Source organism: Prunus mume, linkage group LG7, assembly GCF_029339155.1.
Source record: "Prunus mume cultivar Tortuosa linkage group LG7, ASM2933915v1, whole genome shotgun sequence".
In the NCBI taxonomy this organism is placed as follows: Eukaryota; Viridiplantae; Streptophyta; class Magnoliopsida; order Rosales; family Rosaceae; genus Prunus; species Prunus mume.
This window is the reverse complement of record NC_142704.1, coordinates 16,130,744-16,146,211: the sequence shown is the minus strand read 5'-3', so window position 1 is coordinate 16,146,211 and position 15,468 is coordinate 16,130,744. Positions and strand designations below refer to the sequence as shown.

General features: G+C 37.1%; 1 protein-coding gene and 1 pseudogene across 2 annotated transcripts; both read right to left on the bottom strand.

Annotated features, from left to right (window-relative positions):
• Nucleotides 1-955: 955 nt before the first annotated feature.
• On the bottom strand, nt 956-11,868 carry LBA1 (RNA helicase). Its single transcript, XM_089055886.1, has 28 exons — nt 11,735-11,868; nt 11,464-11,634; nt 11,244-11,294; nt 11,037-11,129; nt 10,754-10,849; nt 10,620-10,670; nt 10,230-10,348; nt 9,598-9,706; nt 8,849-8,971; nt 8,665-8,736; nt 8,111-8,182; nt 7,937-8,003; nt 7,425-7,567; nt 7,270-7,341; nt 7,030-7,158; nt 6,186-6,341; nt 5,955-6,052; nt 5,757-5,865; nt 5,595-5,672; nt 5,110-5,244; nt 4,506-4,580; nt 4,235-4,352; nt 3,346-3,719; nt 3,185-3,244; nt 3,023-3,094; nt 2,255-2,386; nt 2,059-2,178; nt 956-1,727 (listed from the first exon to the last, which is right to left on the bottom strand). The coding sequence occupies exons 1-28, from the start codon at nt 11,801-11,803 to the stop codon at nt 1,581-1,583; spliced, it is 3,111 nt and encodes a 1,036-aa protein (XP_088912012.1). The 5' UTR covers nt 11,804-11,868; the 3' UTR covers nt 956-1,580.
• Nucleotides 11,845-13,976, bottom strand: LOC148915596 (regulator of nonsense transcripts 1 homolog pseudogene; annotated as a pseudogene). Its single transcript, XR_016128573.1, has 2 exons — nt 13,237-13,976; nt 11,845-11,986 (listed from the first exon to the last, which is right to left on the bottom strand). The product of XR_016128573.1 is annotated as a regulator of nonsense transcripts 1 homolog pseudogene (transcript).
• Between the last annotated feature and the right edge of the window lie 1,492 nt (nt 13,977-15,468).

Genomic DNA, 15,468 nt, shown 5'->3' with positions numbered 1-15,468 from the left:
ATGATTTCTGAAAATGGAGGCATAATTAAAGTGCTATCATAACAATTTAGCAATATAAGAGACAAAAAGTAAAGTTTGGTCTTAGTCCATATACCATTGCTACAATTTATTCAATTGTCAACAAACAACCTCCAAACAATTAAAAGCAATTACCCAAGGACATGTTTGATTCCCCCCAGGCCCTTACTATAGAATGACTCCCTCATCCACAGGGAGCTTCTACAATGAAGAGTTAAAGTGAGGAGGTTATTTGAGGAGACCGATCCGACCGTCAAAACATTTAAAATATTTAAGTCCCATGATTTCTTTACATTTATTGATGGTGAAATTTGACCTCCTCAAATAACCTCCTCACTTTAAGCCCTCATTATAGCCTTTTCGCTCATCTACATGATAGCAAACAAGGATTGGGCAAGTCCAATAACGGCCCACTAGAGATGGTCACCCGCAATCCCACTTTCTAAAAACTACACCAAAGAACAGGTCAGAAAAGGATAGAAGAAAAGGTCACTCGAAATTAAGTTCGAGTCCAAAACTTCGTCAAATTAATTGATGAAATCCAATGCAGCAATATGCAATTACAACATGCAAAGAGACCTTTGTCTCTCCAAAACATTCGCAATCAACCCAAAACATAGTCAATTTCGTCTATTTTCTAAAATTAAAATGAAATACAAGGACCAAAATTGTAATTTGGCGTTTTTTCACGTTCAACGAGAGAATATTGGGACAACAAATATTTGACATCTAAATACTACTACCATACCATCTATCAAATTTTAATCCACAATTGCTCGTCCTCATTGATCAAGGCTCCCATTCTATTTTAACCTTGAATGGTAAATTGCTCTTACAAAAGAATAAGGGTAAATAAATAAAGGAAAAGATATTGGAGAAAAACCTCAAGCATAGCATGCCAAATATATAAACCACTACAGAACTTAAATAAAGCCAATTACACAAGAAAACCAATGTCACACTATTATATACCACCAGGGTTCTTTCTGCAAGCAGTACAAGCACTGAATAACACTTGCTTAAGATTTCATCATCGCTATTTCAATAATAATGTAGAGTATAATTACATGTCAGGAGCTGAAAGGGTTAGGCGACTTTCCCCAGCACGCTGTACAAAAATTGTGGTAAACTGCTTCTTCTGTATGAATAATGGGTCATTTTCCCTGTCAGTCACATATATAGCGCCCCGCCTCTTTCATCGTTGTCCCAACCCTTTCGGCAAAAACCATGCCATGTAATGCTCTCATTTCACTGAACATTTTTTACCTTTCTTCAGAACAATACAAAACTCCAATCAGGTACTCGGGGTTATCCTTTTCTTTCCCAGCCCTGGATGTGCCGCTCTTGTTTGCTCAGACCCCATGCATGTTCATTTGCCCACTCTATGATATTATTCCAAATATCCAGAACATCAATTACGGGTTATGGAGATAACCACACTGATCTCAACCGGCAAATCTTCTGCACTTAGGGTAGATATCTTTGGGCACACAAGAGAGCACAAACCGAGTCGCTGAATGCAAAGACTATAACCCATCACAGCCATTATTCCCTACTGTCTCTTAACCATTGTAGTGGATTTTCTGATTTTGGGTGCTCTGACCCTGCTGAGGTGGCTGCTGCTGCTGCTGCTGTTGTGGGGCCTGCAAGTTCATTGGCTGTGTGTTGTAATGGGCAAAAGGCTGAGAGTACAGAGAATTCATAAATCCCTGCAAATACGTTGACCAACTTGTCAACTATATGGCGAGGACAACCACCACTAAGCCAAGATATGACTTGAAAATGAAACAGAGGAAGCATGCAGTAAACACTTGACCATATACCCAACCCACCAAACTCAGTCAAAGAAAAAAGTAAAAGGGCTTGCTAACTGCAGAGTAGCCAAATGTTTCTACATGCCATTTTGTTTATTTTGGAGTGATAATTCTCTATCAAACAGAATGAAGAAGAAACCTAACTGCAGAGTAGCCAAATGTTTCTACATGCCATTTTGTTTATTTTGGAGTGATAATTCTCTATCAAACAGAATGAAGAATAAACCTGAGACTGAAGTTGATTGGCATTGGCCACGCCATAGTGGTTCTGTGATGCATCATCCTGAGATGGGTCATTAAAGCCCACTTGAGTAAATAGACCTTGTGATCCGTGAGGCATGTAGTCCTGTTAGAAAAGCAGTTCAGAATTGCCTAAAGGATGATAAAAAATAAAAGACACAAAATAAGGGAAACTAGCAAACCTGAGACATGAAGTCATTCCCAGTACCAAATCGAGAATATCCAGCTTGAGAATTCTGGTTCATAAAGTTCCCTGGAAACCCACCTTGTGCGCCTTGAGTAACGTAATCAACAGCATATCCACTTTGAGAAGCCTGTAGAGCAAGCTAGCATTACATCAATATAAAAAGCAATACAAGTGAAAACTAAGCTTCTGGCGACTCATACATTAAGATTGCTTTCCTATTCCTGTAATTCATTCAGTTATAGTTTTTTCAAGACAACGCTAGTCCTGTAATTGCAAGTAGAGGTTTAATTAAAAACGTGCAACAGTATGTCCTGTTTTCCCCCATTAACTCTATTAAACGTGAAACTCTATAATAAGGGCTGTTAATGTAGAAGCTGGGCACATTTTGGAAAGAGAAAAGTGTTGATACAAATGGGGTAAGGGAAGTTCCGTTTCTATACATAATCTCATCAAGTGAAATAACCTTTTTGTTATGTTTTTTATCACGATGGTGGAACTTGTTCCAAGTAAAAACAATTCATAGAAAATGAAAACAAAATAAGTCTTCAATAAAAAAAAAGTCACAAACCACTTGACGGACAGCCTAACAGTCTTATGGAAAGATGTTTAAAATAAGTCGAAAAGATATCTAAACCAAACCATGATAGTAAACAACTAAATCCTGAAGTTTCCAAAATCAAGACACCCTGTTGGCATACAAATAATATATGGCCCAGCATACAATAAAACCACAAAAAAGGAAAAAAGCACCCCAACTTCATACCTGAGTGGAGAAGTCAGCAACATTATAAGGAACATGTGATCCCTGACTTTTAAAGTCATCACCCAAGAATTCCTGGTAACAGACGATGAAAGATGAAATTAAGAAGTCAATACCAAAGTCACAACTTAATCAAAAGATTTATATGTTTAGCACGAGAAAAACCTGAGACATGCCCGCCATGGAAAATCCATCACGAAATGATTGGCTTGGCCCTTGTGGCATCTGTTGCATACAATAAGGATAAGAATACATGCATCAAGTAGATGAAAGTACAAGAATTGGGGAGACATGGATACATAGAAAAAAGAAAGAACAATACGAACATTATTGACAAATCCAGGTTGAGATAATGGGCCACCCACAGAAGGCTGGCTATTTGGATTTTCAAGGGCAGGAAAGTTGAATGTAGACCCCAGATTTCCAACGTTCTGCTGTGTGCCTTGTTGGTGAGGGAGGTGACTGCCAATTGGAGCACCTGCATTTCCACGCCCAGCCCCAAAACCTCGACTTCCAGGTTGAGGGACATGAGGAACAGCTCCAACTGGTCCATGCACAGCTCCACGAGTTGGAATAGCATATGGTTGAGAAAGGGGACCACCATGAAACGGTGAAAGAGGTGCCCGAGGCATTGGATATCCAGCAGGATGCACCCCAGGCTTATGTGCACCATTGGGTGGGCCAGGAGGTAAGTAAGAACCTGCATTTGGCATAAATGATAAATTAAGGATGCAAGAAAAAAATAAGTTATTTTAGGGATAGGAGATGTTTATCAAATGGGTTTATTTTATTTACTTATTTACTATCATTTGAATTTAAAGGCTAATTATTTATTTCATTCTCATTGTGGGATTTAATTATTTTAATAATTCTTCATTCACATGAAACAAGCAACAACTTAGAGAACCCGTCTTTTGGGCTCATAATTAATTAAAAATTGCTCCTGCTACTCAACCTATAGCCTTTGAGTATTGTCCAAGGATGTGCTGTAGAAGTTCCTACCATATCAAACTAACCCCAAGTTTTTATACTAAACAAATCCATAATATAAGAACTAAGTTGAACATTGTCTTCAATTTCTTGTTCAGTTTTCTTGTCTCTTTCATCCCTACTACATCAGTCATGTATAGTGGAACAGCAAAAGTATGAAAAGTATCAATTCCTGGAATTCCGGGAGAAAGAAGGAAAAAGGGAAAGATACTGGCATTAACATACCCCTACCACGAGTACTTCTTCTGTCCGCACTTTGGCCAGATGAAGCAATAGACCCATAACTATCATTTGGGATAACTCCAGGACCACCACCAAAGAAAAGCCGCCGGTCATTATAGATCTGTGTCAACATTAGTACAAGTGTAACATGATTCCACATCAATTAGTGATTTCATAAATTAAGATCAAACTCCACCACAAATTGAACATATGTATGTACAGAAAAAAAACAATTCTGTAAAAATAATGTGCCTGCTCTTGCTAAATGACATACCTTTTTGGGCTTTGGAAATTGAACCATACTCTGCTTCAGGTTATTTAGAGGCCCCTCAACCAAGCACTCGTGTTCCTATTGATGTATAAAATGTCATAAATACTATGCAATGCTGTGATCATCAACCCATATAACACAATCATTTTGATGAGCCAACATGACAAAGCCACAAAAAGGGAAAAGAAAAAAAAAAGGTGAATCAACAATGAGAGGAAAGCCTAAACAAAATTTGCGAAATATCATTAACAAATATGCTCCCCAGAGCTGCACAAGTGTTAGTCACCTGCCATCAACATTCCAAAGCCGAGTTCTGGTTTGTGGAAAACATATTCTGTTCCTCAATCTTTTTCCTTGTTCCCTTTTTTATTCATTTTATTTTTTATACAGGAACCAGAACTTAATCAAGAAAAGTTGAAAGAATACAAATACATTGAACCAGAGATCAACCTAAAAAGACTCTAGAGAAGATGAGAACAGAAAAGGCTTTTACTCAAAAAAGAAGAATAACCTTTTACTCTTATTCTATTAACTGGCAGTGGAAAAAAAACAAAGAAACAGGATAACACAAACCACAAATAGCATAATTACAGAGATCAGGAAATACCTTGTAGTGTGTCAGTAGGCTATTCCACAGTGGCTGCTTGCTTAAAACTTTAGGGTTTCCAAGAATGACAATACCATATCGAGCACGTGTTAGAGCAACATTGAGACGGCGAGGATCATTAAGGAATCCGATACCCTGAAAGAGGGGTGTATTAGCTAGGAACCAAAAAGCTATCATAATTTTTTCGCTTTTTTCTTTTTCAAATGAGAAACAGCTATTACAAATTATCTCAGAACCAAAATCTGGAAATCTTTGTTTTGTATAAAATTAATAATAATAATAATAATAATCTCAAAAGAACTATTGTTTGTCCCACAAAACTTGAACAGAGAAGCATCTTTCATATTAACTTCTCTAGCACTCTGTTTAATTGTGCTATACAATAATTACATGCAACGGAGTTGAGAAAACGTGTATAATGACACTTTACTTTCTGCTAATTTCATAATTAATACTTTCCACATTAAGTGATTTCATGAACTCACCTGATGCTCATTACTCCTAACACATGAAAGGATGATATAATCTTTTTCTCTTCCTTGAAATGAATCCACACTTGCAACCTGTGACAATAAACAATGAAACAACATCGACAAAACACAGATAACTGCAACAGAATTCTACATTTGATGAGTCAGATAGATTACCTCAATTTCCTTATAAAGTTGCTGTCTGAGAGCACCATTTCTTGACATATAGTTCACAATATAAGCTCGTTGTCCCTCATATGGTGTTATCACCCCAATCTGTGAAATGCTGACATTATTAGATTAAAGCAACATGGACTCCAGATATAAATGCTAAAATCAAAAGGACTATCATAGATTCACCTGACTAGGGACTACACCACTCTCAAGAATGTTGTGACAATCTTTTCAACGTTAGCAGCCTCAGTTCTGTTCAGATAGGATGTTCCACTAGCACTTATCTCCTCTTGCCCCATCTATAACACACGTGTATGAGTCCAAAACAAGTCACCAGAGAAACTAAATTTTTTAAAGAGTTGAAAAAAAAGCAGCCGAAAACAAAACTTAACTTTGCTAACACAATTTTTCTAATGTTCCAATATACTGTACCTGTACATAAAAGAACATAGGACGATTGGGAACTGGCCAAGGAAAATCAATGCCTGATGATTGCCTTTCATTGATGGTCACTCCATTTTGAAGTGTGCCCTCGTAGAAGCTGTTAGATGGAAACTCTGACAAGGCTGGATGCATTCTGTATTGAACCTAAAATTTGAAATCACAAAACTTAACATGTCAGTCCTCCCAGAGTCATACATGCACTAACAATTTCACTGCGGGATGAAATACAAGAAATTTCATAAAGCAGACAACGGGAAATATATTATTATAATTTAAAAACTATTCTTTTTGGAAGACTGATTTTACACCATCTTAACGGTACACACATAGTTGAGCTAAGTAACTTTGCTTTTGACTCAAATGCAAGATTGATAGGAATTATTTTTTTTAAATAACATTTTTATATATGATAAAATTTAAAAGGAGAGTGCCAGTCTAATGCACCGGATGAGAGAGAGTTTGTGATTTGCTTACAGAAGTAATGAAAATAATGTGTAAAAAAAAAAAAGAAGAAAAATACTGGTAACTAAGCTTCCAAAACCTTGAAGAATATGAGTCAAGGGCAACTACAGAACCACAATAATCTTTCCAATACCGAGAAAATATGTGCAACTTTGTCAACTAAACCTAATACTAAATTGAATGTTCAGAGTTGTGATTTTAAGAGAAATGAGCAATATCTTCTCCGTTGCTGAATGGTTATAAAGAACTCAAATTTCATGCATTACCAACCAATAGATGCTCATAAAATAAAAGACCAAGTACATGTAGACTATCACTGGTACTATACACAGCTACACGGGTATCGAGGCTGGAATAAAAGGTGACAAACCTGCAATCTAATTGGTTTCACACCAAGTAAAACGAGGCGTTCAAAAAGAGACTGGGCAAGCCCAGCACGAGCTGCTTTCTTGCACATAATGACTGGACCAAGCTGGCAGTGATCACCAACAAGAACAACCTAATATGGAAATTCTCATAAGATTGCTGACCATGCACCAAATTGTTAAAAGATCAAGCTCTCAATTAAAATTCATTTACATGAAGGAAAAAAAAAATTATCTCAAAGTACCTGCTTTGCCCCAAGAACCAAAGGAATAAGGCATTCAGGTTCTGTTGCCTGAGTAGACTCATCAATCAGTACCTAAAAGCAAAGGATAGAATTGTGTAAGCTTATTTTAATTGTGAATGATAGTAACAAACTGTCTATGCAAGACGTATTTCAACCTGACGGAACCTAAAATTTGCCAATCGAGGATCGCCAGCGCCAACACATGTGCAACAAATGACATCAGCGCTCTGAGAAATCTCCCTCTCGGTTGCCCGCTTCAGTGCCTTATATTTCTTCTCATCACTACTAGACAATTCTCCTGTAAAAATTTCAAGGAAGTAATTAGCATCAAGTTGAATAAACATACATATAAGTTCATAGAACTATAACAAATTTACTTAAAAACTAATTGCAAGTAATACTGGGACAAATACAGAACAATCAAGACCAGCATTTCAAGGCAACAAACGGATAGTTTCATGCAGTAAATTGATTCAATGTGATAATCATAGCAAGAATAATAAAAGATGTCAATCGATAAAATCAAATTCATTTTTGCCTACACGCAAGGGTAGTTGTGTAACAGAATACACATCTTTCTAAGTCATGCTTGGACTAACAAATAACACACAAAAAGGCATTTAAAAAGCCGGAGCAATTGGGGATGGGGAGAGAGAGAGAGAGAGACCTTGCTCATCCTTCAATTGTTGTAACTTGTGAAGTTCACTCTTTTCTGAAGTGTCAAGATGACGAACCTGCAATTATCAGTCAGTAAGCATCTTGTTAAAAAAACAAACATAAAAAATAATAATAAAAAACAAAATGTGACAAATTATTATGAAGCCAACAAGTCAAAACAAACCTGGTAGTGGAGGGTTAAATGCTCAACAGGAGAACTTACAGCTTCCCTTGATTTCGCACAAAGTCTAACAACCTTAAATCCAAGGGAAAGAAAAATATATTAGAAAATTCATAAAACACATTTCAACCATAAAGATATAATATTATAAATCATATGGTGCAATATTTGATGCAGGAAAGGGAGTTTAGGCACTCATTCTCAGATTTCCTGTGACTGGTAATCTTTGACACAGATTTTATTAAAATATGAAAGCAACCATGGCATAAACAGTGGACACGGGATCCATTATAGAGTGCCAAAGGCACCTAAAAGAGCCATCTAGGATTCTAAAAAGAAAACAACTGTACAACCCAGCAACCAAACCAACATCTAACCCAGGTAAACAAGAAAAATAAAGACACAGAAATTCTCTAATCCAACAAATTATCAGAGAAAAGAATCCAACTATATGTCTACATAAGTACACAACCAGAAACGATAATTAATACAAGAAGAGCCACAAAAACAAAGGGGGTAGAGTTGGTATATTAGCAGGCAAAGAACTGGTCCTCTACCTTCAACCCAGTTGCACTTATCTTCTCAGCTAGTTGGTCTACAGCCACATTACTAGGAGCACAAACCAAAACCTAGAAGAAGAAATTATGTTGAAAAAAAAAACAAAAAACAGAGAGAGAGATGAGTATGTGTTTGTGTGTGGGTGAGAAAGAGAGAGGAAATGAAGGATGTTAGGAAATTTACCTGTCCCTGGCCTTGTTTAGCCATGTGATACACAATTGCTGCAGAAGTAACAGTTTTTCCTGTGCCAGGTGGACCCTGAATCAAACTTATAGGCTTCTGGAGGACACTCTTCACAGCAAAAACCTATCAATAAAGATATGTAAGACACTTGGAAAAGACCAAGTACATGTACAACAAAGATTCCTGAAAAGGTCCTACAAATTGATATTATGCGATATTTAGGAAGGAGACATTTATGATGAGAAAAATAATGTATAAAAGCAATGTACAGAACCCTACAGTAAAGTCTGTCAATGTATCAAGCATGCTACACAACATAGTATTGACAAGTCCTAGAGGATCTCAGACTAAAAAATAATCAACATAAAAGTGAAAGTCAATGAGACCCAAAATTTCTCTATACACAAAGCTACACACACAAATTGCTACCAATTGGACTGAGAGGAGGAATGCAAAACCAGGACATAGAAAGGACCATTTTAGTGAAACACCGCAATTCAGATATAACATAAGACGTGTGATTCTAATAGGTAATACATCTATAATGTTGCTAATGAACACCAAACAAAATAACTATGCAACTTATGAAAATTTTCAAAACCTAAACCTTTCGACCAAGGATTCCGACAAATATGACCATCTCAAAAATCAAAATAGGTGGCATATTTCCATGAATCAAAGAAAAGTAATCTTTGGTTAAACAAGCATATCAATCAAATCAGAACTAGTGTATAATCAAGATATCATACTTGAGATGCATTGAGCTCCGGAAGACCAGGCGCACCAAAACGACGAGGCAATGTATTACGGACCATCTGGACCTCTACTTCATGGCCTAATAAATGATGGTAAATATATCTGCACAGAGAGTATTAAAGAGCAAAAAGTTAGATGCAAACATACAATATCGTAACCTCGAGAGCTAACCTAAAACTAATTAGAGCAAAATACTGATTTGGAAATATGAGCAGGCAGAACCACCACTATGTACAGAACTTGGTTTAATTTCAAATTTTAAGTGTTCTATGTCTGCATAGGGAAGTTCAATCAAAACATATTCAATAACACTCCATTACCCAACTCAAAATCAAAGTATCATATGATATACAACTATCTACAAAGATATTCAAATCAGTTCATTAGGGACACAAAGCATATCATCTGGAGATATTAAAGCCATTAACTGAACCTGAACTAACTAACGTACCCTCTGATCAAAGCATCTGATGCTTGACATTTCAAGACAATGTTTAGCAATACAAGAATTATGAACACAGAATCAACATCAAGTCCCGTCATGATGAACATGTCCTTTGATAAGACTAATGATGAACATGTTAGCATATACTTTTCTTAAAAGCAAAAGCACCAGCCAACCTACCCACTAACACTTGTCTCATCCACTGCAAAAGCCTTCATGGCTCCCTGCATCCGATCAAAACTTGTACTCTTCCAAACGAAGTCAACACTGAAGCCATGGTTCACATCAACTGGAACTCCCTGCATACACCATGAACAATACATAAGGAGGAAGGAAAGCGACGGCTGCTAGGATAAACTTGGAATTTTAAAAAAAATTACAAGGGTAGAGATAGATTTCAAAATGGAAGGCCCATGGCACTCTAGCAACAAAAAGCCCAACCCGAAATAACAAAACGAAAAGCCCAGTTGCCAAAAATTAAATAAAGTAAAAGTAAAATAAAGATTAATAACTGCCAAGTTCACCAAAATAAATAATAAGAAAAATTAGCTGCACCACTATTCAAACTACCTGACTGGCACGAAGTTCAAGTGCGACCTCCTCTTGTGCAGTTAACTTGATCTGAAACAGTAAATGAGTACTATATGATAAGTGCTACAAAACTAAAACACAAATAAATTATAAACTATGGAAAAGAGGCATACCACATGTCCTACTGACTGCCATGCTGGATGAGCTGCATCTCCAGAATAACGAAGCCGCAGCTCATCACCAGGTACAAGCCTCAACTCATTATCTTCCTGCAACAACCCAACACAAAAAAGAATGTTTAAAAAAGATAAATACTGACAGAACTGAAAAGGGTAACACAAAAAAGAATGTTAAAAATGGATACATACTGACAGAACAAAAAAGGGTGTGCAATACTTCTAAAAACCAAATGGTCAACCTAACAAAGAAATTATATGGAATTTTGCAAGAAAATACCTTTGGAAAAACAAAATATGCAATACGCTTCTTGTTTAGACCAATGTCCCACCGAATCGTGACATTGTCTTTGCTTTGAGATTCTTTCATCATCTACAACAAAATGAAGATCATAAGCATTGGACAATTGTTTAATCACTAGCCAAATGATCGTAGATTCTATAAATAGAAAAGAAAAAGGAAAAGAGGGGAGGTTAGCGCCCATACCTTATCATAGTCAGCTTCAAGTTTAATAAGTGGTGCAAACACATTTTGATACTGCATCAATAACAAGAAAACTGTCAGCATACCAGCAGACATCTATATAAAAAATGCATAATCTACAAAGGCTTCTCATGTTATAAAATGAACACGATTTAAGCATTCTCAAGTTTCAAAGCATATACAGTCGGTGCAAAAAAAGTAATAAATAAATAAATAAAATCACCTGGTAAGCATCCTCATACTTCAAGACCACAGGTTGGGGTTCATCGTCCACACCAGGCTTCTCAAGATCTTCTAGGGAAGCATCAGGATTGGTCTTCCATAGTTCTTCTACCTTATTTATTTGTTGAGCACTAATCTGGCGCGCCCTTAACTGTTCCTGTTCAGATGGGACCTGCAAAGCACAACATCTTAGATCTTCTAAACTGAAAAGGGTACATTATGTGAAATGAAAATAATCATGAAGCTGTTGGTAGGGGAAGAAAACACCAAACCTTAACAAGCCACTGCAAGAAACACCTATCATCAATCAGGGGACACCACTGGCTCAGATCCCAGTTCATATCCTTCAATGCATTAACACTTAAACAGGGTTCCCTACAAAGAAGAACAACAACACTCTCTGTCTTGGCTGAAATAAATCCAAGAAGGAATACATTACGACATCCACAATTGTAGCATTCTAGGATCGTTTCTCCCAATGGACTATCTTTATGAAGACAGACTTCCTTGTGTTTTGCTCGAACCTACAAAACCCAACATGACAGACCACTTAAGAATAGTTATCAGACTACAATGCCTAACCTATTGGAAAGAAGGGTATCTTACAATCCCTTACATTAGAGAGAAGACAGTGTATAATGATTATACAAAATATTTAATCATCACCTTGAGATTGAAACCTTCAATTTAATCAAACTCCACAATAAAAACGATGACCTAAACTTTAGCTCATAATTCCAAGTCGAAAAGCTTAGCAAAATAAATTTAAAAATAGGTAAAAAATAAATAAACGATATGAGTGAAACTGACTCCCCAACTGTTATGGTCCACAACTTCTGCTAAGATCAATTGAAAGAGGATATGAAAAAGAATGATTTAACACTTCATCTCAAATCTTACAATATAATAGCCACATGAATGTCATGAGAAAAGTATTATCATACAACTAACTCCATGTAGTACTGTACAACACCACAATATGATACATAATGCAGGTTGCTTAAAACTGCATTAAACATATGTCCTCGGTAACTCCATTGGTACATAAGTGATCCAATATAAACCATCCACTCAAACAAATCAGAGCAATATTTGACTCATAAAAGCTTTTTAAGTGCCCTATCTTTAATGGAACTTTATAATAGAAAATTATGTGGGTTAGGAACTAGAACTTTCGAATTTTATTGGCAACAAATACGATCTCTACAAATTCACATAACATCAACATGAGCCAAATTAATCTTCAACAGCACACAAGGGTCAATGGACCAACTTAACAGAACGTGTACTATATGAAATTTCTTTTCAAATTTTATTAGATTGTATGATATAACATTTTAGAGATCTTTCACTTTCTGTAATATACTAGATTGGGGAGCTGCCATAGCATAGTTTTTTTAGTTGTTTATAATGGAGGGGTGTTTTGGATTTGTTTTTGGGGCTGTATAATTTTGATGGTGATCTTCTGGTTTACTGAGTTTTGTTATGTCAACATGTGAATGTCATACCTCTTTCTTCTATGTTTTTAACCCCAAATGCCAAACTAATACTGAACAAGAAGCTCACCCCTTGAAAACAATAAACACTTATTTACGTATATTATCTAACTACTAAACTTCCCACTATTGCATCCATGTTTTGACTCACTCCTCACTCGTAATTTCCAGTTCTTACCCAATTTCCCATTAGACCCATACCTGAAAATTTAAAAGAAAATAACCCAAAATGAAAATGAAAACTGGCAGAAATTTATACTCTGAACCCAGTTCCTTACCAGGTGATTCACAATATGAGAGCCGGACGTGTTCCCCCTCGAATTACAGAACCATTTTCGACATGAAGGCACGTTACACCTCACAACGCACGCCGGGTTCGACACCCCGCAGTACCGGCAACGCATGTTCTGTGAAATCCCCTTTGCCGTACTCGTAGTTATCATCATCCCCAGTGTCCTCAAAGTTGAGGACACTCATCCCACCCGCTAGCACGTCAACCACCTGATTATTGCCGCCGCTACTACCCGACCCACCTGCCCTGGCCTTCGTGGCGCTGCCCGGGGCAGCTGAAACCGGTGACGCATCAGACTGGTGGTCCGACCCGACTCCTCCACCGCCACGGTCGCGGTCTGTAGGGTCTGATAAAGAATCAGACGGTGTGGGCCAGGCCACAGGTGACCGAATCGGGTCACGAAACTCCGGGTAGTCAAAGTCCTCGCCCTGGGTGTTGAATTCGAGGAAGGTGTAGGCGTCGTTACCCGTATCCGGCTGCGACGCCGTTTCAAAGAGGTTGTTTGGCTGCGAATCCATTGGTCGCCCTGTGAAATTGAAATTTTTTGGGGCCAAGGGTTTTAGGTGGTTGGGGTTGTTCAGATTCAAGAGACAGAAATAACGAGAGTGAAAGGGGTTAGGGTTAGGGTTAGTGTTTGGTGAACGAAATGAATGAGAAGAGAGAAAGAGGTTTGGGAAGAGGAGGAGAGAGTGTAGGGGGTGTGTGCGTAGACGTCATGGAGAGAGAGGAGAGAGATAGGGGGTTTTGTAAGTTTTGTTTTTGCGAAACTGTTTTTGCAATATTTGAGACGCGCCACTGTGATTGGGCAGCAGCGGGTCCAAGGAGTGCTTTACAATACGCACGTGACGGAGGCCTTTTGGACTGCATGGCACGTGAGAGAAGTGTGCGATGTCAACTTTAAAAGGCTTGTGTGTTGTTGTGAGGCACGTGTAGCCATGTTTGGGAAATTCAGACCGAGAAAAAAAAAAAAAGTCATGTTTGGGAAATTGGTGTAGATGGATGGACAATGCTTCCCATCTATCATGCCTCAACTACAAATCCTCTCTTTTTTAATTGTCAAAATTGCTTTTCCTTATTATTTTTTTCACTTTTACAGAACCAGTAGATTTTGTTACATTTTCTTGGTTATCGTAACGGAAAAATTAGGTGCACTATATTTTTGTAGACTCTGCGTAAATATAATTAGTGATGAATGCTATATTTTTTGTACATCATGTTCAACATAGAAAATTTGGTGATGAATGAATATCTTCTCTTTTGTTCTATTGTGATTGTCACTTAGGCCTCGTTTGATACGTAGGATTGGATTGGACTGGACCAAATTTAAGGACCGACTTGGATTGTCTTGGACTTAGTCATGTCCTATGGTGGAGTACTTAACTAAAGGATTCCAAGGTATGACTATATTTCTAAATTATAAAATTAATTATTTTAAACATTAAATATTTTTTTCTATTCTTAAATATAGATTATAAAAAAAATTACAAAATTAGAAATTTATGATTCACATACAACAAATTTAAGATAATGAAGTTGGGTATTCCTAATGAAATACAAGTGTAAATATAAACTTAAGACAATCATTGGTTTCTTGTTCACTCATTGTACATTTGCATGGCCATAAAATCTCTACATGTACTTTATTAATCCGAGACTCCAACGGTCTCAAGCATAGCGCCCTTTACCATATTTTGAGTAATTTCATTATCATGTAGTGCATGCTCCATCGGATTCGTCCACATCTCCCTCCGAATAAGGTTACAACAAGTCATAATTATTTGGTATTGTGTCTTTATGGGATAAAAGGATGGGCTCCTTAATATAACTCATCTAGCTTTTATCAAGCCAAAGCAACGCTCTATTACATTTCTAGAGGACAAATGCTTCATATTAAAATATTCTTAATGATTTGTAGGTTTATTTCCATCCCTCCACTTAGTCAGATGATATCTTGTTCCTCTATATGGCACAAGAAACCACTCACCATTCTATTCACCCGTTTTGCGTTTACTCCTATGATGGAAGGGCAAAGTTCCCCACTGCCTTGAGAACCATAGACTGGTCAACAAGTCAGCTTTCTTTGGTGTGAGCGTGCCACTACTAGTAATAATAATTCTAGCAGATTTAGTTTAGAATGGATAACTTGCGCCCCAAGTTACTGATTTCTGCAAACAAACGATTGTGAATTTGGATGAGGAATATCTCCCAAGTAAGTTCT